Below are 27493 nucleotides of genomic sequence, written 5' to 3' on the forward strand. Positions count from 1 at the left end.
CTATGGGACACTGATACAGGCGGGATTCCGCGGCGGAAAGTTCTGCAGTGGAATTCCGCCTGATTTGCTCAGTGTGAACATACCCTTAGGGTGTGTTCATATGCAGCAGATTTGGTGCTGATATTTTTGCACACTTCCAAAATAATTCCAAAACTAGATGAATTTAACTGATTTCCAGTCTAAGACATTTTTGCTAGAAATCTGCTGTGTGTGAACACACCTTTAGGCTATATTTCCACTCCATAAAAATGACGGCTGTTTTTCCTGCATGGTCGTCAAATGCTGTGCGCCGAATAAAAAGGGTCTTTATTGACAGTGTGTGAACATTGCCATAAAGGGAAACTGCATTCAAAACTGATACAAGAGGATTAAAGGCGTTGCGAGACATGATGGCTGTGGAGTGCAGCAGTTCACATGCAACTAGAACAAACCAGAACTAAGGGGGAACAAATCATGCCTTAATTTCTCTGTCAAAGACTAGAGACGAGCGAACTCACAGACAGACCGCATCTGTGTGAACCCGAAAGATTGGCATTTGAATGCCACTGCCTAAAGAAGGTGGATGTAGCCTATGGCTATGTTCACACTACGTAATTTACTTAATAATCACGGCCGTTGTTGCCTATTTGCAAATACAGCTGTGATTACTACGTAGCTTACATAGTGCTGTCTTCTATGGAATCCCGGACGGAGTGTATACACATAGTATATGCTCCGGGTGGGATACCTAGCGGCCCTGCAAAGAACTGATGTTCAATGAATAGCGGCCGCAGAAAACCTGTCAGTGCACACAATGGAGCAAGCAGCTCCGGCCGCGGGGAATTTGGATGCAGGCGCACAATGATGTGTCTGCATCCAAATTAAGCAGCAGTAAAGATCATCTGGCCGGTACCGGGATGATCTTCTCTGACACCGGCCATTCCGAGACCCGGCCAAGTCACGGAACAGCCAGTGTCTCACGCCATGTGAACATGGCCTATGGTTTTATCCCAGACAGTCCTAGGGCTGCATCCACCTTCTCCAGGCAGTGGGATTCAAACGCTGATCATTCTGGGTTCATGTGAACCTGAACTTTAGGCAAGTTCACTCATCTCTATCAAAAACCCAAGGTAAATGTGTATTTTTCAGCTTATGTGGTGTCTGCCAGATACTGTGTTGTACTGTACTTTACACTTATTATATATTATCCAATGTTTGTCTACAATGCCAATGGTTGCCACAGCTATAGCACCACAGACTATATAGAAACAGTAAGCTAGTCAGCAGTGTGGGTGAGACCACATGGAGTGTCTGGGCATTTTTCAAGGAGAACTTATTGGCGAATTTATCTAATAGGTACACACTATAAAATTCACAAAATGTTTGCCCATACCGGCAACTTCTTTTTTACACTTTACATCCTCACCAAGTGGGAGGCACTTGGCATAAAGTGTTTATGGCACAAGGCATAGAGCAAGTTGTAGTTAAATCTACATCAGCCTGATCAGACCCGCCACCCAGCAAGTCCTTGCGCATGAGGAAGGAGGAGTCTATCCTCCGAAACGTCCGCAGGACACCAGGTGGATGCTTGGGTGTTTGGAACAGCCTGTGAGCAAAGTTAATATACCCAGTATTGTGAAATAAATTCTATATGGATTGAAAGTCAAGTTCGTGGATTCCTTTCTTTGTGGTTATCCGGATACAGAGGACTACGGCCCTGAAGTACTGAGGTACAGCTGTATTAAAGACGGTTTTCTGTCTCACTACTTTGTTTATTAAGTTGGACTTGTGGAGATCCTGTAGTGAGGATTGTTGCCGAAGGCATACAGTGCGGTAGTGATATTTTTCGTATATAGAAACAGACGACTGGCTTAAAGGAACCCCTCCAGCACTTCAAAAACATGGCCACTTTTCCCCCTACTGTTGTCTCCAGTTCAGGTGCGGTTTGCAATTAAGCTCCATTTACTTCAATGGAACTGAGTTTCTAAACCCCACCCAATCTGGAGACAACAGTAGGGGGAAAGTGGCCATGTTTTTGTTGCGCTGGATAACCCCTTTAAGTCTTCAGAGATAAATATACCTGAATGTGGGTTAATCCTAGAACCCACAAAAGAAACTAAACACCGTTTTACATGGCCCGATGTACCACAAATGAGAGTTGGTTAATGAGATTGGTGCAGAGCCTATCACCTAGCCTGCACCTATGACTGCTAGCACTGACAGTAACCTAGAGTGTGAGAGGTGTTTATTTACTATCTGCCCAGTCACAGAAATTCACTGCAAGAAAAAACTTAGCAGGAAACATTGCATCATAGATGTTGTGGATCAAATTGCAACAACAACTGGTCACCACGATTTATAGTCTTGTTCATCTGGAAAGCTACAGTATATTTTCAGCTAAAGGGTGATTAAATGTTCTTTGCTTATTATTATATATATATTTTTTCAATGGCGTAGTAATCATTTGTCCAGAACACTGTGTGATCAAGTGACTTACAGAATTATGCAATGTTTTCCATTTCTACATGTATGCTTAATGATTTTTTTTTTTTTTTACAAAAGACCCATGCGTTTTTGAATATTTCATATTAGAATCAATGGGAGATTAAACCACATGTTGGAGATTTTGAAGGGTTTGAGGGGTATTTTTTGCCCACGTGTCTGGTACTGGATAGAATATTTGCACAGAAGGCAAAAAAAAAAAATGTTCTTTATACAGCTATATAAAAGAACTATAAAACCTCATGGCAGTCTTATGATCTTCCCAAAACAAGTAATGTAATTTAACAGGGTAGACACAGTATGGCTAGGTTCACACATCGTCATTTTTGGCCAATCAGCAGCCATCTTTTTGCACGTCAGTCCTAATAACTTCTGTTATTTTGAAGTGACGTTCGTGATTTCAAAATATCGGACGTTATTTGGCCTCAAAATGACGGCTGTGAACCTATCCTATGAATAAGGCAAGTAATAAATTTTACCTGATTCCCTGCAGCAGTCATGGTTTTCGGTTGACTTGGTAAAACTTGCATCCGTATCTAAAACCCAAAAAAATTTGATTGCAATTAAAGATGAAAAGCACAAGGGCGGCGCTGCCTGTTATGAGATCATCTCTGGGAAGGATTTATTAAAGGGGTTATTCAGAGAAAATATTTTTATTTCAAATCAAATGATATCATAAAGTTATACAGATTTGTAATTTACTTCTATAAAAAAAAATCTCAAATCTTCCCATACTTATCAGCTGCTGTATGTTCTGCAGGAAGTGGTGTATTCTCTCCAGTCTGACACACTGCTCTCTGCTGCCATCTCTGGCTGAGACAAGAGCTCTCTCTTGGTGTTATATGAATCTCCATAGAAAACCTCTCTTGCTCTGGACAGTTCCTTTCTCGGCCAGAGATGTCAGCAGAGAGCACTGTGTCAGACTGAAAATAAAACAACACTTCCTGCAGGACATACAGCAGCTGATGAGTATGGGAAGACTGGAGATTTTTTTTTTAACATTCTATTTATTTGGTAGTTTTATTGTTTGGAGACACAAATACACAAAGCCATAAATTGGCATTTAACAGTGAAAATTTCAAGTAAGAACATATGTCCTAACAGGACTAGAGTACAAAACTCAACAATAACATCTCAACAGTAGAAAGGTTGGCACGTAGTGTCAAATCAAAAAACATAATACGGTACTATATAACTAAGCTACATGTATAGCAAGGGAGCACCCTGAAAACAACATCAGTGTACCGATGAGTGTGCCCACTTAATAGACAATTTCAACGGATGAAAGACTGGAGATTTTTAAATAGAAGTAAATTACAAATCTATATCACTTTTTGAAACCAGTTTATATAAAAGAAAAACATTTTCACTGGACAACCTCTTTAAAAAAAAAAACACAGACACATACACATACACACACAGCACTAAAAACAGTATACGTAACAAGGTCCTACTTTGAAATGGCATAAACTCTAGAAATGGTTGACAGACAATAAAGACGAGGAAACACCTGCCTATTTTTTTTTTAGTGCATAAGACTATGTGCCAGACATTTGAGAAATGAGCATATTCTTTCACATCATGTATTTCATATTCCATGTTTTGCTGTTGGGGTGGGGTTTAACTAAAGGGGTGATTTAGTTTTTTTTTTTTTGGCTGTTCAATGCAATGAGAGCAGAAAGGTGGTGGGGTGTCTATGTCTTTTCTGAGTAAGAGTATCCTATAGTCCAGTCCATTACATTTTATTGTGTACGCGAGGAGTAGAATGAAATAACTGTTTACCAGTTTTCCCATTTGCAGTTGTCCCTGAGCTAGTGGATGGAATCTAACCTATATGATGACTCCTACACACTGTTTACACAAAGAAGAGATAATCCCGCTGCCCTATATCTCTATAGAGAAGTAGAAGCAGCATGGAGGACATTATACAGCAGTAATGAGCAGTGTAAGCTGTGACTTTACTGTGATGACGTATAAACAGAAGCTGCAGCATTGTCTGTGGGTCTTGCATCACCAGTGGCACTGTCATGTGACTCGGCTGGTTGGTGCCCACAACGCTCTGCAGGAAAAAGTCTGGGTAGCTGACAGATATTGGGAAAATGAATGTGTAAAATTTTACCTGATTCCTCGCAGCAGTCATGGTTTTCGGGTGACTTGGTAAAATTTGCATCCAAATCTAAAAGCGAAAATAATGTAAATGCGATTAAAGAGCAATAACACAAGGGCGGCACTGCCTAGTATCAGATATTCATTAGGGAGGATTTCTCCATATTTGAGGAAAAGAAGCTGCACTAAAACTTTTATCAATAGACCTGTCTTACTGTATAAGAACGGCAAACCGAGAAACCTAAAAATGGCTGAGAAAAACACAAATGGTTAAAGGGGTACTCCAGCAAAAATATTTTTCTTTCAAATCAACTAGTGACAGAAAGTGACAGAGATTTATAATTTACTTCTATTAAAAAATCTCTAGTCTTCCAGTACTTATCAGCTGCTGTAGGTTCTACAGGAAGTGGTGTATTCTCTCTAGTCTGGAGAGCGGGAGAGGTTTTCTATGGGGATTTGCTACTGCTCTAGACAGTTCCTGACATGGACAGAGGTGGCAGCAGAGAGCACTGTGTCGGACTAGAAAGAATACACCACTTCCTGCAGGACATACAGCAGCTGATAAGTACTGGAAGACTGGATATTTTAAATAGAAGTAAATTACAAATCTCTGGCACTTTCTGACACCAGTTGATTTGTAAGATTTTTATTTTTTGCTGGAGTACCCCTATAACATTTTTTAATCTGAAAGGGCATCTGCAAGAAATGTCTGGATCTTTCTACACCTTGGAATTCATCATGTTTTGCTGTTGAGGGTGTGGATTAACGGGGTGTAGCTTAGTCTTTGCTTAGAGTCAAATACAATGAAAGAATAGGGGGCAAAGAGTTTCAGTGAATAAGCAAAGCACTGACTTTTCTATGGACATATGCGCCACCTGCTGGAAGATATTGTGTATTGCATTGGTAGCAGATTGTAATATGTAAGGTATTTTCTTACTTCTTTTAGGATACTTTGTTAAAGCTTGGTACCCAAGTGCTGATCGTGTAAACCTCATGTGGTAAATGTTTAGAGGCATTATACAGGCAGGGAAGCTACAGGCTTTTTACATATATCATTAAAACAGACAGCAAGCAGCATGGATATGTGAAAACACATGGAGCTCCAAGTTTGCAGAGCTGTACACTGCAGTCTATCATATTATACCTCTTTACACCTCCCATACGCTTCTATTTTTTTCTGTCTCCTGAGACTTTTTGTCATCATAGAAAAGCTTGAAAAGAGCACCCCCTGCTGGTACAATAAAATTATATTTATTTCTGTATCATTGCGTGAGCAGAAATACAGAAATAAATAGTGAGCAGTGGTAATCCCAGTGGTCAGATCACACAGCTAATGATCCCCTATCCTATGGAATAATGATAGTCTAGGATAGCCCCTATAATGCATACAGGCTCGAACAAACCCGACTGTAATGCTGAGCTCATAACTTTTTCCTTTCCATCTTCCCCTTCCTTTTTGATACAGTGTGTGGATGGAATACACAAAATTGAAGGATTTTCTAATCAATAACATATAAAATAGCTTCATTTTGTATTTAAGATGAATTCGAACCAGGGCCTTAGGAGTGTGCGACTGCACAAGGCACATCACCCTATTATGCCAGCGCCTGCTGAACCCCAGCAAATGTCTGCAGTCATGGCGCCGGTTAAAGCTAGGTGAGTAGGAGTGGGTTTTTTTTGTTTTTTTTTTTGCATACGGTGAGGGCATAATATTTAATGGGGGCTGCAGGGGTGGAACTGGGGGGGACTGACTATATAGGGACTGCAGAAGTTCGGGGCTGAGACAGAATGGGGACTGCAGGTGACAAAGGATACTATATGGGGGCTGAGGGGATTAATACTATATGGGGGCTGCAGGGGGGGTTCTGATACTATATGGGGGCTGCATGAAGTGGAACTGATTCAATATGGGGCTGCCGAGGGGGGACTGATACTATATGGGGGTCACAGGGGAAGACTGACACTATATGGGGGCTGCAGAAAGGGTAACTGATATTACATGGGGCTAAAAGGGGGGACTGATACTGTATTAGGGTTATACAGAGGGGCTAATCACACAGAAAAAATTAAGAAGGAGGAGTCCCATCCTCCGAAATGTTGCGGCAGGAGGCCGAAGTGTTCAGAGTGTGTGGTGAATGTATGTCAGCCTGTGAGCACTATGCTGCGATATACCCAGAAATAAATGGCAACAAGGTGAAGTTCTGTGAGTATGTGTCTTTCTCTCACGTATAACCAGTAATCTGGCCACACTTTTTTCTGTGTGATAGACTGTTGTAATTATGGATCTGTGGAGTCTGGATAGTGTGGAACTGGAGTTTCTTTACTTAGTTGGTTGTTTTTGAACAGAGGGGCTAATACCATATGTGGAGGCTGCGCAGGGTAGTAGGGCTGATACCATGTGGTACTATATGAGGGGGAGCCTGCCTGATACTATATAGGGGATACACAGGAGAGGGCTGCATAGAGGAGTCTCTATATAGGTATAGTTTTGGAAGGCGGCACTCTGTCGGGTTGATGGTGCTCGTGGTAGGACTCGTCCCAGAACAGTAGAAGAATAGATCCCGGCACACATGAAGTAGAATACTGCTAATTTATTAGTACAATTGGTGCAGTATATACAGGAGTTTTTTTGTTTTTTGTTTTTTTTTATAATTATGCTAATTTATTAGTACAATTGGTGCAGTATATACAGGAGGACATGTTTCGGCTAGATAGCCTTCATTAGCTCAATGTACAGTGGTTACAAGCAGGTTTAAATAGCAAAAAGACTGCCAAATGGAAGGGGGTGGTCAAGCGGTGACATCATAATGACGTACCAGAGTAAACAAACAAGCATGTTCAAGTACATGGAAAACAATATGCAAAATTGTCCAAAACACAAGTGAACAAAGTGGAGGCACCAATTGTAGTAATAAATTAGCAGAATTCTACTTAATGTGTGCTGGGATCTATTCTCATACTATATAGGGGCTGCACAGAGGGGCCTATGCTATTTGGGGACCATACTACTATATAGGGGCACACCGAACTGAAGTGGCATACTGAACTATTATGTGGGGGCACAGGGGAGCCTTAGAAACTATATGGATGCAGAGAGGAGTCTAACTACTATATAGAGGCACAGGGGACCTAACTACTATATGTGCTAGAAGAAGGAGCCTAAAATGTTTCTCTGGCAGAATCTGGAGAAAGGATTTAAGGCCAGGATAAGACTTCAAGATGTCCCAGGCTGGATGGAAAGAAAAAGGAAACGTGAATTACTCTGATCAGAGGAGATGGTTGCATAAAAGCCTATAATCCTTAATGTGTCTATGGCTAGCAACTTACCTGAATGACTAGAAGCCTCTGAGTACGATATGTCAAGGTAGCCATTCGCGCCTGTCACATCATGGCTGTTGTGCTGCTCTGTCATCTCAGAGCTCACACAGTCGTCTAGGGAAGAGCTTTTATGATTTGCAAGGACGTCGTCCACTTCATTCATCCCATCTGTTAAGGAAACAAGAATTGTTACAGTATTGTCAATGATGAGGTCAAGGCACATGTGCGACAGAAGGAGAGGGTCACTGGTAGACACTGGATACATGGGATGGCAACAATGGCTCACATAGTTATGTGCTTTATGTTTCTTGAGGGGGAAATGCATGTCACAGGGATTCATTGAACAGCTATGAGACTGTGCTCTGTACATAACAAGGATCCGATAGCAATCTGGGCCCATATGGTACCTCCATGTGTACCACTATACAATGGCGAATAACCACCAGGGTTATGGCACATGGTAGGAGGGAAATCTCTGGCTGTAAGGCCCTGTTCCTATGACTAAGACAGGGAATCTGTCAGCTCTATAACATGCTCAGAGCTCAGCTGTCAATGAGGCCGTGCTGAGCTGCAACATGCATGCCTCCTCCCTCCATCCCTTCCCCACCATGAGTGATGTCCGCTGCTAGGCTTCCAAAACTGACGGCGTACGCCAGTTGCTAAAGACAGAAGAGGTGGGGGAGGGAGAAGGCATGCATGCTGCAGCTCAGCACGACCTCTATGGCACTTGAGCTCTGAGCTTGATATAGAGCTGAAAGTTTCCCTTAGGATGCTGCTGGTTGGGGTGAGAATCAGTACCTAAAGGGGTCTACAATAATGAATGACTGGAAAGTAAGGGATTAAAAAAAAAAAAAAAAAAAGTACAAATCTCCTTTACCTATAAATTCTTCATATGTGCCTCCGGTTAACTCCTTAATGAGATCCTTCTTTTCCAGCTCATGTAAAACACGGAAAAAAACTTTATACCAGTCCTTCTTCTTGGTAATCCTGCTGAGCAGTTCCCTGTTGGCTTCATAGTTGCCTTGTTTTGCATTTATCTGCAATCACAGGAATATAAAGATTACAGGGGACTCAAAAACATAAATGAGCAAAACAGTTATTATTTAAGCACTGAAGTCTTGAAGACTGGGTGGGGGTCTCAGAGACCTTTATTTATGTCCTTTTTGTGGTTTCCTGTAACTGATGGTTTGCTTTAAAAACTGCACTGTAAGAAATTACTTCGACAATATATGTGGTGTCCCACCAAGTTTCCACACCTGTCGCAAAAGCCCTTTTCTCAAAGTAAAGTGGTGATGAAGGTATTCTCTAGTTTCACCACAAGGTGTCAGTGTCTTATATATATATGCTTTTATGTACTACACAGCTGAAGCCAACAAAGGGTTACTGTTTCCTATATAGAACTTTTTTATTGTCCAATGGAGATGCTCTTCTCTCTTTCTCTCTTTTTATTGCACACATTCCTTTCCACCACTCACAGGGTCTCTTACACACCCCTGTAGGAAGTAGTCACTGTGTGGGAGGAAATTATCTATTATCAGATTATCTATTTGCTGTCAAAGTGTTTTATATTATTCAAAGACTGCACAGTAAAAGCTGTTCAATTTTTATTACTGGGACTCATCGCTCTATCCACACCAGCACCTTTACACATTCGCCACACGCCTTGTGTAATTTCTCTCCTTTCTGTGAGTGGCGGTACCGATAGTCCAGGTGGGTCGATTGCCACTCTGGACTACCGTGACAGGAGCCCAAGGGACCCATCACAGCCCGGCAGGTCACCGACCATTTGGGGAACAGTACAAACCGGCCATACACAAGCAGGTAACAACATCACACCTGTGTGCTGGACTAGCACTGGCATCCTGACAATTACTATCACAGGCCGAGTACTACGCAGTAGAGCCACCACATATATTTCTTATATCAGTTAAAAGTTAAAGCCTTATGAAGGCATATTGATGTCATAGAGGGGGTAACTCTATATATAGCTATAATCAGCTTTCGATGTGGTGGACCCAACACTTATATGCATTTTTTGTTGAGACATTCGCTTGAATAGCTGTCCTTTAAAGGGATTATCCAGGATTAGAAAAACATAGCTATTTCTTTTTCTTTTGAAACCACCTGAGTTTGTGTGTCTGGAAAAACCCTTTAAGGAAAATAGAAAACTTTTGCATGCTAAATATATTTGTAAACAGCGACATCTGCTGGTCAGTTTGGAAAATGCAGCTTGCAAAAAAAAAATAAAAAAAATCACATGCAAACTAATAAAGCCTTAATCATAAATGTATTTTTGTTATTGGCACATTTTAATGAATGTGACAGGTACCCTTTAAGTCCAGAGACCTGCTGCAATTGCAAGTTATACCATGTATTACCATGTATTTCAGTGCCCAAAAGGCCACCTGATCGGACTCATAGCAGGAGACAATCTCCAGAGAAATATAGGGCAGCTCCAGGGGCCTAACTACCACTATAGCAGCCAAAGCAGCTGCTATGGGGCCCACCACATCAGCGGGGCCCCATTGCCCACTCCTGCAATACACTTGCCCCTTAAGCTGTCATCATTTGCAGCACCAGGTGGACAGCTTAGGGTCAGTCGGGAAGGAAGGGGGGCCCAATCAAAAGTTTGCTTTGGGGCCCTGCTATTTCTAGCTACGCCCCTGGGCAGCTCAACTCCTGCTACAAGTAGAGGCGTAACTTGAAGCTGATGGACTCAAGGGTCAACAGGGCAGTAACTTTCTTTCAGAAGGGGGTGCACGTCTTAAGCCCCTTTGATACGGGATGATTATCGTCCAGGAGCGCTGTTAGAAACTCTCCTTCGGCCAATATTCTGCCTGTGTATAAGTGACAGCCTTCAGCTGAGGAACGGGGAAATGCTGCTCCTCGGCTGATTGCATTTTTGGGAAGACTTCAAAATCTACCCCTATCGTCTGCACATCTCCCTGTGTAAACAGGGGGTGTGCGGCCGATAGCAATACATCTAAATGGCTGGAAAGATGATACAGTGATGGTTCATGCAGCCCGGCCGCTCGATTACTCATGCCTTCAGGAGGCACTGCAAATGAGCAGTGATCTTGTTTGCCGATCGGTCCTGTTTGTGTCGTTGCATGGCCCACAGCCCCATAATGGGCCATGTAAACAGGCCACCCTTATGGTGCGTTAACACGGAAAGATTATTGTTCAAATTTTTGTGATAACGATCGCCATTGAGCGATAATCGGCTCGTGTAAACACAGCGAACGATCAAGCGACGAGCGATAAATCGTTCATCGTGATCTTTCAACATGTTCTCAAATCGTCGTTGGTCATTCGCTAAAAATTTGCGTAAACAGTTTTTCACTGATTTACCCTATTGTATGAGATGGGCTTAAGTGATCTTAAAACAATCGCAATAACTATTTTTTCAAACAATATATCATTCCGTCTAAACACTGATCGTTATAAAAAACACATTGTTACTTCGAAATCGTTAATCGTTCTATTGGGTGAATTATCGACCATTAAGACTTTCCCACTGAGACTCATATACATGCACCCTTGACTTTTCACACCCCCTCTAGAAGTACGTTACGGCCCAGTTGGCTATTCAAGGCAATAACCTCACCCCCAATCCACTAGTCACCCTTGTAGTTATCCAAACTTACAACGTCCACGTCCTCCAAGCTGCATATTTCGGCACTGAAGCACTTTTCTGTCGTCTCCTTAGGGTCCAGTTTTTCGAGCAGCTGAAAGGACAGTAACTGAACCAGCTGCACACAGGTGTCATATTTGACCTCTTCCTGGGGGGCCGGTAGGCTTTCTGCCAGGTACATTTCAGCTTGAGTATTTTCGGCCTTCCTGAGAGCTGTGACAAACTCAGAAAACCATCCGAGCCATCTAGGTCCTGATATGATGTGATCCAGGAGCGCTCGGGCCCCCGCTAGGTTCCCAGCAGTAGCCACTTTGGCTTGTAATTCTTCTTTAAACTCCTGGTTCAGACTGTGCATGTTTTCCAGCACTGGTATCACCTGGATGAGGCTGCACAGCCGAGGCTTAAATGCTACTATTGTGTTCCTATGGATTTCATCGCTGTTGTCTTGCTGCATGGCTGCGTTTAACTCTGTATAAAATGGATAGGCTGCAGTGAAGCTCCTTTGTTCTCTCCGGCTGTCATATGCATATAGCGCAGTGCTGGAGTCTGTCTTCCTGATCTCCCTGCCCCCTTATATAGAAAGCAGGAAGTGTGATTTTCAGTTTCGTTTCTCTGTTTAGCTATGTCAGAAGTCCAGCCCTGCGCCAGCAGCTGGGGAGATGGCTCCTTGCTGAGTCACCAGCTGGAAACTGAAAATGCATCAGGATACAAGGAAGAAAACGTTCCTATTATGATCCCTATATACCGTAGATACGTAACGGAGTATTATGTCTGCACCAAAGAATACTCACTCGATGCAAAATGAAAAGTTATACGATTTTTTAATACACGTTCCCTATCAATCTTCAAGACCGGACTCAGTATTGTTGCCTGAGCCATCTATGTCAGCCATCGGACATGGAAATCCCTTAAAGGGGTAATCCAGCTAAATTATTTTTCCTTCAAATCATGTGGTATCAAAAAGTTATATAGATTTGTAATTTACTTCTATTTAAACATCTCAAGTCTTATAGTACTTATCAGCTGCTGTAAATCCTGCAGGAAGTGGTGTATTCTTTCCAGTCTGACAAAGCGCTCTCTGCTGCCACCTCTATCCATGTCAGGAACTGTCCAGAGCAGAAATTTTCTATGGGGATTTGCTATGGCTCTTTTTCAACAGTTCCCAACATGGACAGAGGTGGCAGCAGAGAGCAGTATGCCAGACTGGAAAGAATGCACCACTTCCTACAAGACATACAGCAGCTGGTAGGTAATGGAAGACTTAAGATTTTTAAATATAATTATAAATCTATATAGGTTTCTGACACCAGTTGATTTAAAAGAATACAAATTTGGATTCCCCTGGAGTTCCCCTTTAAGACTACAAACCAGGCATGAATGATCCAACTAATCTCTGTTTAAAACACCCACAAGAGATGGGTGGAGAATAGAGATGAGCGAACCTCTAGCATGCTCGTGTCGATCCGAACCCGAACTTTCGGCATTTAATTAGCGGTGGCTGCTGGAAATCATGGATATAGTCATTGGCTGTATCCATGTTTTCCAGACAACCTTAGAGCTTTATCTAAGTTCTGCAGCCCCAGCTAATCAAATACCGAACATTGAGGTTTGGATCAACTCGAACCCGAACCCGGTTCGCTCATCTCTAGTGGAGAACAAGCCAATAGGAGGTAGCCACAAACAATCAAATAGTTTGCTAAGATCCTAATTTTTAAAAAAAATCTTTAGAACAGGTTTTTAATGGGGGTACGCTGGAGGGTGTATGTGCGGTAAGTCCTGGCACTTGCAGGTTGCTGTTGCACTTTCCTGTTTTTGTAGGTCATCACGCATGTCAAAAGTTATTGATCGCAGCAGGTCTCACTGGAATCAGGAGATATAGCCAGGGAGAACGTGTGAACACTCCCAGGCTGTATCTCCTGATTGGCTAATTCCAACAGTACAAGTCTATGAGGTTACAGTGTCAGAATTAGTGAGTTTTTGTCCCCAACACAAAGAATATGTTTTAATCCTTTTTAGAATTAGTATATGATGACATGACCTATCTTGGTCAGGGTCCAGGTTTTCATAGACCTCTAAATCCACTGCTATGCTTCTCACATTAGTGACTACCTCAAGGCACCACTAGAGGGAGCTCACAGCATTCAGATTTCTTTAGCTCTCATTAAACTCAATACTATCGCCTACTGTAGGGAACATGTAAATGCACACAGGTGCCAGCTTCTTCCAACTACACCTAGAGCAGTGGCGTAGCTATAGGGGTCGCAGGGGTCGCCATGGCGACCGGGCCCCTACGCTAGGGGGGCCCGCACGGCCCCCCTTGCCACTTCCTCCTGTGCTCCCCCAATCCGGGGGGGCCGCAGCAGGGTATATGCCCCCCGCCCCCCGTGCAGTTAAATAGCCGCGCCGGACCTCTTTCAGTTCAGTGAGCTTCCGGGATGCCGGCCCTGGCCGGAAGCTCACTGATGCAGGACCGCGGCGCCGGGACTTCTCCTCCTTGGCAGCTGACATGTGACGTCATTACGTCACATGTCAGCCGCCGTGCAGTAGAGAGGAGAAATCCGGGCGCCGCGGTCCTGCATCAGTGAGCTTCCGGCCAGGGCCGGCATCCCGGAAGCTCACTGAACTGAAGAGAAGCTGCCAGGCCTGAGGGAGATCAAGGATCCAGGTGAGGTGAGTTTATTTAGTTTTTTTTTTTTTTCTTCATTGTTTACATAAATGTTGCGATGTGGGGGGCTGCACAAGGGGGTCTATCCTGGGGGGGGGGGCTGCACAAGGGGTCTATACTGGGGGGGGCTGCACAAGGGGTCTATACTGGGGGGGGCTGCACAAGGGGTCTATACTGGGGGGGGGGGCTGCACAAGGGGTCTATACTGGGGGGGGCTGCACAAGGGGTCTATACTGGGGGGGGCTGCACAAGGGTCTATACTGGGGGGGGGCTGCACAAGGTCTATACTGGGAGGGGGGGGGCTGCACAAAAGGTCTATACTGGGTGGAGGGCTGCACAAGGGGTCTATCCTGGGGGGGGGGGAGCTGCACAAGGGGTCTATACTGGGTGGGGGGCTGCACAAGGGGTCTATCCTGGGGGGGCTGCACAAGGGGTCTATCAGGGGGGGGGCTGCACAAGGGGTCTATCCGGGGGGGGGCTGCACAAGGGGTCTATCCTGGGGGGGCTGCACAAGGGGTCTATCCTGGGGGGGGGCTGCACAAGGGGTCTATACTGGGTGGGGGGCTGCACAAGGGGTCTATACTGGGTGGGGGGCTGCACAAGGGGTCTATCCTGGGGGGGCTGCACAAGGGGTCTATACTGGGGGGGGGGCTGCACAAGGGGTCTATACTGGGGGGGGCTGCACAGGGGGTCTATACTGGGGGGGCTGCACAAGGGGTCTATACTGGGGGGGGCTGCACAAGGGGTCTATACTGGGGGGGCTGCACAAGGGGTCTATACTGGGGGGGCTGCACAAGGGGTCTATACTGGGGGGGGCTGCACAAGGGGTCTATACTGGGGGGGCTGCACAAGGGGTCTATATTTGGGGGAGCTGCACAAGGGGTCTATACTGGGGGGGCTGCACAAGGGGTCTATACTGGGGGGGCTGCACAAGGGGTCTATACTGGGGGGGCTGCACAAGGGGTCTATACTATGGGAGGGGGCTACACAGGGGGTCTATACTGTGGGGGATCTACACAGGGGGTCTATACTGTGGGGGGGCTACACAGGGGGTCTATACTATGGGAGGGGGGCTACACAGGGGGTCTATACTATGAGAGGGTTACACAGGGGGTCTGTACTGTGGGGGATCTACACAGGGGGTCTATACTGTGGGGGGGGGGCTACACAGGGGGTCTATACTATGGGGGGGGCTACACAGGGGGTCTATATCTACATTATCTGTACTCAGAGATATCACTGTGTTATCTGTTATGTTACATAGGACTGCAGGTGACTACTACATTATCTGTACCCAGAGATATCACTGTGTTATCTGTTCTGTTACATAGGACTGCAGGTGACTACTACATTATCTGTACTCAGAGGGATATCACTGTGTTGTCTGTGGCGTTACATAGGACTGCAGGTGACTACTACATTATCTGTACTCAGAGATATCACTGTGTTGTCTGTGGCGTTACATAGGACTGCAGGTGACTACTACATTATCTGTACTCAGAGATATCACTGTGTTATCTGTGGTGTTACATAGGACTGCAGGTGACATCTACTGCATTATCTGTACTCAGAGATATCACTGTGTTATCTGTGGTGTTACATAGGACTGCAGGTGACATCTACATTATCTGTACTCAGAGATATCACTGTGTTATCTGTGGTGTTACATAGGACTGCAGGTGACATCTACTGCATTATTTGTACTCAGAGATATCACTGTTATCTGTGGTGTTACATAGGACTGCAGGTGACTACTACATTATCTGTACTCAGATATTACTGTGTTATCTGTGGTGTTACATAGGACTGCAGGTGATATCAGGTGACTTCTCCAGGTTGCAAAAGTTCAAACTTCATCGTGCCCTGCTGATAGTTTATTATGGGAGTTTTGCAGCATTTGGCTCTTCAGGTTGCAGCACTACAACCCCCATCATATCCAACTGGCAGTTCATGATGAGAGTTGTAGTTTTTCAGCTGGAGAGTCAAAGATTGGAATACAATGATTAGACAATGACACAGTACAGTCCATTAATGATAGGGGGCAGTAGTGCAGTACATGAGGTGGAGGCAGTGACAGGGCATTAGAACATGGTGGCACATTAGAGTAATTGGATGTAATGTTAGATATGACTTTGCCTGATCGGGTGAGATGGGGGGCCCCAAGCTAAAATTTTGCACCAGGGCCCATCAGCCTTTAGCTACGCCCCTGACCTAGAGATAGGTGAAGGCGTTAGCACTGGGATTATGACTAATAAAAACCTGTAACGTGTCCATGTGACATGCTAAAAGATTTAGTGACGCATTAAATGTATATTATTAAAAGGGGGGGGGGGGGAGATATAAAAGGCAACTTGTCCCATTGTTGTTTAGTTCCAGCTATGGGGAAACAGTGAGTAATAATGAGGACACACTGTAGAAAAGCTGATTTTTGTCAGGCTCTTATATAGAAGGCTGAACCTTTAGGTTGAACCTGATGGACTCTTGTCTTCTTTCAACCTTATAAACTATGATACTAAGGCAGTCTTACAATAATACAGTAGTTGCTAAGCCAATTCATTATCATATTTCTATATTCATGCATAGATAACAGTGCTCACTGTGAAGCTGTGCTCTTTACATAGTGTAAAGTGAAACTGGCTCAGTTGCCCCTAGCAACCAATCAGATTCCACCTTTCATTCCTCACAGACTCTTTGGAAAATGAAGGGTGGAATCTGATTGGTTGCTAGGGGCAACTGAGCCAGTTTCACTTTACACCATGTTTGATAAATCTCCCCTATTGTGTTTACTTTGATAACCTTTGCTCTATTGTGTACTGTGAATATCCATAAATAGGCTCAGATACACAGAGACTTTATGCAAACTGGCCTCTTTATTACCTTCATTCCAGGTGTGGAGGAGACATATAGTCTTAAATGTGTCCCTGATGATACTGATGTGCACTTGACTCATGAAGAGTCACATCCCCAATACTCAGGAGAGAAAAATCTTCAGTGGAAGAAACCTCTAGAGAACCATGGTACTGCTCTTCCCATGGGCTGTGAGGGAAAATATCAGCAGGTGACATAGAGGCAGGTTTATCAGTAATTATAGAAAGTAATTGCAAAAGGTTTGAGCTATTATTTAGACCACAGAAAAAGGCCTAAACGAGGTTATCTCACTTGATGGCCACCATATCACTGCCAAAAGTCATCACCTCCAGCTGTCAGAATACCACTCAGGTAACCTTCAGAAACAAGCAAACAATAACTATAACTGACTATACCTGAGCATGAAGCAGCAGAATACTTCTTACCTGTATTATTTTGGGGTCGTAATGCCAATGGGTAGCACCAAAAGGCTACCACTGGACACCGTCCTGCCCGCTCCTTGCTGCACCACTCGCTCACAAAGGATCCACTGGTGTCCTCGCTATTCCCAGTTTCTGCTGCTTGTATCCTATTTCCTGTTCAGAAATAAATTAAATGAACATTATTTTGATGGCTGTAGCCAAACAAAGCCGGCTTCACACTGTCTTTAAATCTTGGAAAAATGGCAAGAAAAAAGCCAGAATTCTGAGGGTGTGGCGTTTTTTTGGAAAACTGTTGTATTTATTCTCCCATAGACTTCAATGGGATTGTTCTGGTTGTTTTAAAAATGTCATTGTTGTGCGTACGGCGTTTTTTTTTTCCATCTGATGGTAGAGGAAAAAAGTTCAGCACACAAAAATGCCTAACAAACAAAAGAGATCATTCGCACATAAAAAATGAAAAATTAAAGAAAAGGTAAAGGTAAAAATGAAAAAAAAAAAAAAAAAAGTCATGTGCTGCATTGGCATTTTTTCAGATTTTTTTTTGGCCTGAAAAATGCTAGACAAAAAGTGTGTGCCTGAGGCTACAACTAGTTTAGAACTGACATACTTAAGACCCTATTATACGGGGCAATTCAAGGGAGCAAGCAAGCGCCGACCTGTCACACGCCGGCAGCAAGTGGGTAAGAGCGGGGGGGGGGGGGGGGCGCGGGGAGCTACGGGGGGGCTGCCCAGGTTATTGCTAGATTGTCTGGGCAGCCCGTAGAAGATAGCAGCAGTCTGCTGCCGCTGCTCCTATTGCGCGGGGCAACGGCGGCATCTCCAGCTATTGTGATCTTTGATTTTTTAACATGTTGAAAGACAGCGATCAGCCGGCATCGTGCATATTACTGATCATTGTCTTCTATTACACAAGACGATAATCACTTGTAATAGGGCCTTTATTGCGTGTTTACACAGAGAGATTTATTTGACAGATTTTTTAAACTAAAGCCAGGAACAGACTATAAACAGACTATAAACTGGCTTTGGCTTCAAAAATCTGTCAGAATAAATCTCTCTGTGTAAACGCACCATTGGACTGGGTGAGGACTCAAATGTATCCTTTGGTTTTCACCAATGTGGGGAGCACTTTGTAGTCATAGGCTATGTTCACACTGCGTATATGTCCGGCCGCATATTTTCGAGGCCGGACATATACGCGTTAAACTACGACCGGTTATTTACGCTACTTGAGGCCGGCTACGTACGGAGCGTGAACTTACGCCCGCAGTCTACTTACGCTTTCCGAGCACCCTACGTAGCGATCTGACAGCGGTCTTTTACTTGGAAATCTTCGCCTAGCCCCGGACACCCCACAGAACCTTTTGGATCGGCACAAAAAGCTTTAAAAATGAAGAAATCACCACTATGTACGGGACTGCATGTTACACTACGGGCATAAGTTACGGCATTTTCGTCCTCAAACAATGGTCTGGTTCATTTTTTACGGCGGCGCGTACGATCCTCGCGTAAGTTCTTACGTAGTGTGAACTGTGCCGCAGTACATCGTATACTTTCCATTGTACGCAAACTACGTAAGTCTCCAGCCGCTTATTCACGGAACGCGCTACGTCCGGAGACTTACGTAGTGTGAACATAGCCTAGGGGGAAATCAAAGGGTGTAAAATTTAGACTGGTGCAAACTGACCACAGCAACCAATCACAGCTCCTCTTTCCTTTCACCAGAGCTGGAAGCTGAGCTGTGATTGGTTGCTGTGGGCAGTTTGCACCAGTCTAAATTTTACACCCTTTGATAAATCTCCCCCATAGTCCTCAGAATAATCTCCAACTTGTAGTTGAATGCAGCAGCTACAAGGGAGCAAGAACATGGCCAGACATGGAGTGTGTAACAAGACCAGAAGACCAGAAACAAAATCAGGAACAGAAGGCCTAAGGGTATATTCACACGGGCGGGCTCGCAGCGAGATTCTCGCTGCGAGCCCGGCAGGTCCTGTCAGTTCCCATAAACTACATACTTGCTGCGGTCTAAACGACCGCAGCGAGTATGTAATTCTACCGCGCTTAACCCCTTCTACTCCCGCCGGCTGTAAGCATACATTACCTGTCCTTGCTGCACGGGTCCGGCGTCCTGCTCTCCCGTCCGGCCAATTAGTGTGTTGCCCAGCCGCAGCCACTGATTGGCCGGGCGGGAGAGCAGGACGCCGGACCCGTGCAGCAAGGACAGGTAATGTATGCTGCTTACAGCGGGGGAGCCGGCGGGAGTAGAAGGGGTTAAGCGCGGTATAATTACATACTCGCTGCGGTCGTTTAGACCGCAGCAAGTATGTAGTTTATGGGAACTGACAGGACCTGCCGGGCTCGCAGCGAGAATCTCGCTGCGAGCCCGCCCGTGTGAATATACCCTAAAGAAGAAAAAAGAATGCACAGCCCAACAATCTGAAGCAAAAAAAAACTTTAAAAAAAACCTCACTGGTTGCTCAGTCTCTATACAGAGAAAGGAACAAATGCCAATTAGAGATGAGCGAACCTCGAGCATTTAATCAGCGGTGGCTGCTGAAGTTGGATAAAGCCCTAAGGCTATGTGAAAATCATGGATATAGTCATTGGCTGTATCCATGTTTTCCAGACAACCTTAGAGCTTTATCCAAGTTCTGCAGCCCCAGCTAATCAAATACCGAACGTTCGGGTTCGGATCGACTCGAACCCGAACCCAGTTCACTCATCTCTAATGCCAATGATAAAGCAAAGTATATAGAACACTTGACTGGCACACCAAAGTACTCAGAAAATCTTTACGCATAATAACAAGCAGTATCAAAAAAGAATATACATACCTATAGGCATTTTTGATACTGTTTGTTATTATGAGTTATGTGATTACCAATAAAGATTTAGGCCATGTTCTCACAGCGTAAGTTCTGTACTAATCATGATTGGTATGGAACTTATGTTGTGCTGCAGGCCGAGGGAATCCTGGCCGGAGTGTATACACGTGGTATACACTCTGTCCGGGATCCCTAGCAGTGCTGTAGAAAACTGACATGCCAGAAAATCCTGTCAGTGCACACTATGGAGCGTGCAGTTCTGATGCGGGCGCACACGGATGTGGCTGCATCAGAACTCTGTGGCGCTAAAGATCATCTTTTCTGAGACCGGCCGTTCCGTGACCCGACCGGATCACAGAACGGCCGGTCTCATACTAAGTGTGCACATAGCCTTACTGAGTAATTTGGTGTGCCAGTCAAGTGTTCTCTATACTTTACTTTAGTACGTCCATAAGGACTCGCCAGACGTCACAGTGATTCAGTGTTGTCTGGCTGTCTTGACTATCAGATGTGCTACTGGGAAGAACAGAAATGGGGATTAATAATGCCATCCTGTGTGGGGCATGCTGCTAAGGAAAGAGGGCGCATCTGTAAGGGAGGGTGTCCAATATATCGCCCATTGCAACCACATTGATCTTGTTAAAGGAGAAGTCCAGCAAACATTTTTATTAAAGTATTGTATTGTCCTCCAAAAGTTATACAAATCCCCAATATACACTTATTACGGGAAATGCTTATAAAGTTTTTCCTGCAGTTACTACTGCATCAAGGCTTCATTTCCTGGATAAACATGGTGATGTCACTTCCTGGATAACATGGTGATGTCACTTCCTGGATAACATGTATCCAAAAAAATGTAGAGGAGACAGCACATCCAAAAGTAATGTTCACTTTAATCACACCAGTGCAACGTTTCGGCTGTACAACCAGCCTTTCTCAAGCAGTGATACCAGCCGAAACATTGCACTGGTGTGATTAAAGTAAAGATTACTTTTGGATGTGCTGTCTCCTCTACATTTTTTTGGATCCCCTTACACGGACCTAGGTTCGGTCCGGTAAGACAAGCACTCTAATCTCATATATTGCCTTACTGGTGCTGCTTAGACTTTTTCTTCCTGGATAACATGGTGATGTCACTTCCTGGATAACATGGTGATGTCACTTCCTGGATAACATGGTGATGTCACGACCCGACTCCCAGAGCTGTGCGGGCTGTGGCTGCTGGAGAGGATGATGGCAGAGGGACACAGGGCACTGGAGGGACACTGAGCATCCCCCTGCCATCATCCTCTCCAGCAGCCACAGCCCGCACCGCTCTGGGAGTCGGGTTGTGACATCACCATGTTATCCAGGAAGTGACATCACCATGTTATCCAGGAAGTGAAGCCTTGATGCAGTAGTAAGTGCAGGGAAAAAAAGCACTTTATAAGCATTTAATAAGTGAATATTGGGGATTTGTATAACTTTTGGGGGGCAATACAATACTTTAATAAAATTTTTCGCTGGACTTCTCCTTTAATCGAGAAAAAGACCATTTGTGCTATGTATCTGGTACAGAATTTGACATAATCTATGCTTACATACCTTAATTCCTGCCAAATTTATTACCAAATTTCCGATCCACTGCAGGATATTCTTAGTGTTCCCCATTGTTTAAACCGTTAACAACTTTGGCAGGAATAAAGCACAGTTTTAGAATCGTCATCAACTTCTCTATCAGACTAATAGATCTGCCAACAAGTCATGTTTGTAGTTCTCTTTTTCGGGTTTCTTTTCTCATGGGTCAGGCACATGCATAGAGTAACAAGTGGATGAACCAGTCTGACGGCAAAGTCTTGATAGTATAATGGTGAATGTGGAAGCATGAGGAAACTCTAAAGCTACACAGAAACAGTGAGGATTTACTGTGTGACTCATAGTTGATCTATGTAGGGATAGGCAGAGCATTTTACTATTGTGATGATCGGAAAATATGAATAACATGTAATACGTAGCTAAACCAAATTTCAAAGGTCATGATTTATATATACAAAGACAGGATAACTAATAAAAAAACAACAACAACTAAGTACCTGAGAGACTAGATTCCTTCTATGTCCATGGTGGTTCTACAGCTGTAGGGTTCTTCTTACACTTTAACATATAGAACAATATCCAATACTCGTAAATGACAAAAATCTTGTTAAAATTAATTCATTTTATGGAGCCTATTAATAAAAACAAAACATGTGTCCCTAGGGCACTGACAGTAACGCATTTTGAAATTTCTTCACACCTGTAATGCCAGTGGTTGGAACCTGCCAGCCAGGGGCGGATTAAGTTTACCATAGGCCCCGGGCTGTTCACTAAGCCTGGGCCCCCACCCCACTGTAGCACTGGCAGCACTAGTGTGGTGTTCATAGTACAGGATAGATAATGTCAAGATGCCCCGATTTGTGCAAAATCAAGGTAAAAAAGCAGCGATTTTTGCAAATCATGGCAGAACTATAGCCAGGAGACAATACACCCCTGAAAGTATAAGTCTGTTTGGGTGGCCATGGGCCCCCCAGGAGCTCAGGGCCCCAGGCTACCACCCGAAACGGACCTATTATAATCCGCTACTGCTGCCAGCACAGTCTACCCCAGCACTCATCACTGTCTGATCTCTGCCGAGGTCTTTTTATGTAGTTAGATAGTTTACTTGCACATTTATGAGTTTGGTATTGGCAGATCCTTTTCCTGCGGCTTCAGTTCCTGTTCTAGCCCATAGGGTGCAAGTGCGTACACTTCCTCTAATTTAAAGGGGTTGTCCAGCAAAAATATTTTTGTTTCAGATCAACTGATATCAGAAAGTTATATAGATTTTTAATTTACTTCTATTAAAAAATCTCAAGTCTTCCCATACTTATCAGCTGCTGTATGTCATGCAGGAAATGTTGTTTTATTTTCAGTCTGACACACTGCTCTCTGCTGACATCTCAGGAACTCTGTCTCGGTTTTCTGTGATTCACCATAGAAAACCTCTCCTGCTCTGGACAGTTCCTGTCTTGGCCAGACATATCAGCAGAGAGCGATGTGTCAGACTGAAAATAAAACATCTCCTGCAGTACATACAGCAGCTAATAAGTATGGGGAGATTTCTTAATAGAAGTAAATTACAAATCTATATAACTTTCTGATACCATTTGATTTGAATGATTTTTGCTGCCTTCGCAGTCTTTGTTGTGGCTGCACTGGCCTCTACTGGTGTGACAATCTGCTTCCATGCCCAACCGTATGTCATCTTGTAGATAGGGGTCTATAGGCCTTAGGAGGGTATAACCATCACTGTATAGTTCATGAGGCCATTTAAATATATTGCCGCTAGGCATGGTCCGAACCGGTAATTATTCCTGCTGTCTGCCTGCTCCGTGGAGCGGGCGGATCCAGCGGGAGGACCGCCTGGAAAACCGGGATACAGCCATAGCCATAGGCTGTATCCCAGTTTTCCAGGCGTTACTCCCGCTGGATCCGCCAGCGGGAATCTGCTGCTGAGCTGCTGATATGTGACATCAGGGTTATGCAGGCTTATGTGTACACGGAACGATTATTGTGTGAATTTGAACAATAACGATTGAATTCGAACGATAATCGTCTGTGTAAACACTGCGAACGATCAAGCAACGAGCGATAAATCGTTCATTTTGATCTTTCAACAAGTTCTCAAATCGTCGTTGATTGTTCGCAAAAAATTTGCAGATCGTTCCGTGCAAACAGTCTTTCACCGATTTACCCTATGTGTGAGATGGGCTTAAAGAGTCACTGTCGTATTTTTTTTTTTTTTGCAGAAATCAATAGTCCAGGCGATTTTAAGAAACTTTGTAATTGGGTTTATTAGCCAAATCTGCCATTATCTGCATGTAAAAAGCCTTTTCCCAGGTCCCCCCCTCCTCCTTCCTCTTTTTCATCCACTCTGAAAAATCTGAAAATTGTGACTTGTTGCAGGAGACGTACCCTGTCTGCTCTAGGGAGAGGGGAGGGGGGAGGAGGAAGGAGGGAGTTAGCCGGCAGCAGAAAGCAGATAACAGAGGATTACAGGCACGGAGCTGGGTGACAGCTGTAATCCGAGCTCAGGGAGGTCACTGGTGATGGTCAGAAGAGATAACGGGTGAGGGATTTGTAGATTAACTCTTTGTTGTCCTGTTTTGGTCTTTTCTTTAGCTCTCTCCATAGGAGAACAATGAAGACAGGGGGGAGAGCTTCAAACTGCTTTTTCATGATAAAAATGCATTTTTCGGATAATAAACCCAATTACAAAGTTTCTTAAAATCGCCTGGACTATTGATTTCTGCAAAAAAAAATTTCACGACAGTGACACTTTAACCCTTTAACCCTTTGAGGACCAGGCCCAAAATGACCCAGTGGACCGCGCAAATTTTGATCTTAGTGTTTCCGTTTTTCCCTCCTCCCCTCCTAAGAGCTCTAGCACTCTCAGTTTTTTATCTACAGGCCATGTAAGGGCTTATTTGTTACAGGAATAGTTGTACTTTGTAATGGCGTCATTCATTTTACCATAACATGTATGATGGAATTCCAAATATATTATTTATGAAGATATAAATTGATGAAATCGCAAAAAAGAATGCAATATGGTAACGTTTGGGGGGTTCCTGTGTCTACGTTATGCACTATATGGTAACAGCGACATGACACTATTATTCTATAGGTCAGTCCGAACACAACCATATGCAGGTTTACACAGATTCTCTAATGTTATATATTTTTTTTAAATGAAATCCTTTTTTTTGGCAATTAATTATAAATAAAATGGGCCTATTGTGACGCTTATAACGGTTTTATTTTTTCACCTACGGGGCTGTATGGGGTGTCATTTTTTCCGCCATGATCTCTAGTTTTTATTAATACCATATTTGTGAAGATCGGACGTTTTGATCACTTTTTATTAATTTTTTTATATATATAATGTAACATAAAATCGGTAATCTGCGCACTTTTTCCCCTCTTTTCGTGTACGCCGTTTACCGGTCACAATGACACTTGTTATATTTTAATAGATCGGACAATTACGCACGCTACGGTATATTATATGTTTATCTATTTATTTATTTTTATATGTTTTATTTATATAATGGGAAAGGGGGGTGATTTCAACTTTTATTGGGGGAGGGGTTTTGGGGTAGTGTATTAGTGTTTTTAACTTTTTTTTTTTTACACATTTGAAGTCCCTTTGGGGGACTTGTACATAGATTAGTTTGATTTTACACTGATGAATGCTATGCCATAGGCACAGCATTGATCAGTGTTATCGGCGCTCTGCTCATTGAGCCTGCCTGTGCAGGCTTAGAGTAGCAGAGCGCCGATCGGACCGCATGGAGACAGGTAAGAGACCTCCAGCAGTCCGTTATACCGATCGGGACCCCCGCAGTCACACTGCGGGGGTCCCGATCGGTAAGTGACAGGGGACTCCCCCTGTCACTTACACTTAAACGCCGCGGTCGCGCCGTGATCGCGGCGTTTAAGGGGGTTAATGACACGCGGCAGCGCGATCGCTGCAGCGTGTCATTGCCGGTGAGGTCCCGGCTGCTCACTGCAGCCGGCCCCCACCTCCTATGAAGCGCGCTCCGCTCCGGAGCGCGCTTCATAGCGGGAATAACACCCGTGACGTAAGGTTACGTCATGGGTCGTCTGGGGACAGACTTCCATGACGTAACCCTACGTCCAGGGTCGTCTAGGGGTTAAGGACATGGCCCATTTTCGTTTTTACGTTTTCGGTTTTTCCTCCTTGTGTTTAAAAGGTCATAGCACTTGCATTTTTCCACCTAGAAACCCACATGACCCCTTATTTTTTGCGTCACTAATTGTACTTTGCAATTACAGGCTGAATTTTTGCATAAAGTACACTGTGAAACCAGAAAAAAATTCGAAGTGTGGTGAAATTGAAAAAAAAAAACGCATTTCTTTTATTTGGGGGAAATGTGTTTTTACGCCATTCACCCTGGGGTAAAACTGACTTGTTATGCATGTTCCTCAAGTCGTTACGATTAAAACGATATATAACATGTATAACTTATATTGTATCTGATGGCCTGTAAAAAATTCAAACCGTTGTTAACCAATATACGTTCCTTAAAATCGCTCCATTCCCAGGCTTATAGCGCTTTTATCCTTTGGTCTATGGGGCTGTGCGAGGTGTCATTTTTTGCGCCATGATTTGATCTTTCTATCGGTACCTTGATTGCCCATATACGTCTTTTTGATCGCTTTTTATTACATTTTTTCTGGATTTGATGCGACCAAAAATGCGCAATTTTTCACTTTGGGATTTTTTTGCGCTGACGCCGTTTACCGTACGAGATCAGGAATGTGATTAATTAATAGTTCGGGCGATTACGCACGCGGCGATACCAAACATGTTTATTTATTTATTTATTTGTTTACTTTTATTTAAAACCTGGGAAAAGGGGGGTGATTCAGACTTTTATTAGGGGAGGGGGATTTTTACTATAAACAACACTTTTTTTTTTTTTTTACACATATACTAGAAGCCCCCCTGGGGGACTTCTAGTATATACACTGTGATCTCTCATTGAGATCTCTGCAGCATAGATATGCTGCAGAGATCCATGAGATCGGCACTCGTTTGCTTTCGGCTGCTGCAGCCGAAAACGAACGAGTGCCGAGCCGAGGACGGCGCCATCTTGGACGCGTCCCCGGCCGGCATCAGTAACGGAGATCGCTCCTCCGGGACAAGGTCCCGGAGGAGCGATCTCCCCCACTAGACACCAGGGAAACGTTGCCTCCGGTAATCGGAGGCAGCTGTCAACTTTGACAGCTGCCTCCGATTAGCTAATTAGCGGGCACGGCGATCAGACCGTGCCCGCTAATAGCAGCGGTCCCGGGCTACTCGCGGCACCCGGGATCGGCGGCCCCGCTTTGAAGTGCAAGTGAGGACATAGGACGTACCGGTACGTCCTATGTCCTTAAGAGGTTAAGTGATCGCAAAACGAATTTTCCGTACGATTTATCGTACCGTCTAAACGCTGATTGTTATGAAAAACACATTGTTACTTCGACATCGTTAATCGTACGATCGGGCGAATTATCGTTCCGTGTAAACGTAGCATAAGCGGCTACACTGACTATTTTTCACACGTACAGATTATTGGTTGCAACTGGTGAAAACAAAGCCAGGGAT

At 44.1% G+C, this 27493-nt stretch overlaps 1 protein-coding gene across 5 annotated transcripts in view; it reads right to left on the minus strand.

The window, feature by feature from the left end:
• The window catches only part of IFIH1 (interferon induced with helicase C domain 1), a 52812-nt gene that overhangs the window by 19825 nt on the left and 5494 nt on the right, over positions 1-27493 (minus strand). For 2 of the 5 annotated variants that reach the window (XM_069982825.1, XM_069982824.1), the window contains exons 2-8: positions 22392-22452; positions 17498-17647; positions 17082-17240; positions 8783-8942; positions 7915-8073; positions 4601-4657; positions 2961-3017 (exon numbers count right to left, since the gene is read on the minus strand). In XM_069982825.1, coding sequence (XP_069838926.1) covers positions 2961-3017; positions 4601-4657; positions 7915-8073; positions 8783-8942; positions 17082-17087 — 439 coding nt within the window. In that variant the 5' untranslated portion in view covers positions 17088-17240; positions 17498-17647; positions 22392-22452. Of the gene's footprint in view, positions 1-2960; positions 3018-4600; positions 4658-7914; positions 8074-8782; positions 8943-11552; positions 12110-17081; positions 17241-17497; positions 17648-22391; positions 22527-27493 lie in introns of those variants that run through there. The other 3 variants (XM_069982822.1, XM_069982820.1, XM_069982823.1) reach the window with 2 other exon arrangements.

The sequence above is a fragment of the Dendropsophus ebraccatus genome, chromosome 9 (assembly GCF_027789765.1).
Source record: "Dendropsophus ebraccatus isolate aDenEbr1 chromosome 9, aDenEbr1.pat, whole genome shotgun sequence".
NCBI lineage: Eukaryota > Metazoa > Chordata > Amphibia > Anura > Hylidae > Dendropsophus > Dendropsophus ebraccatus.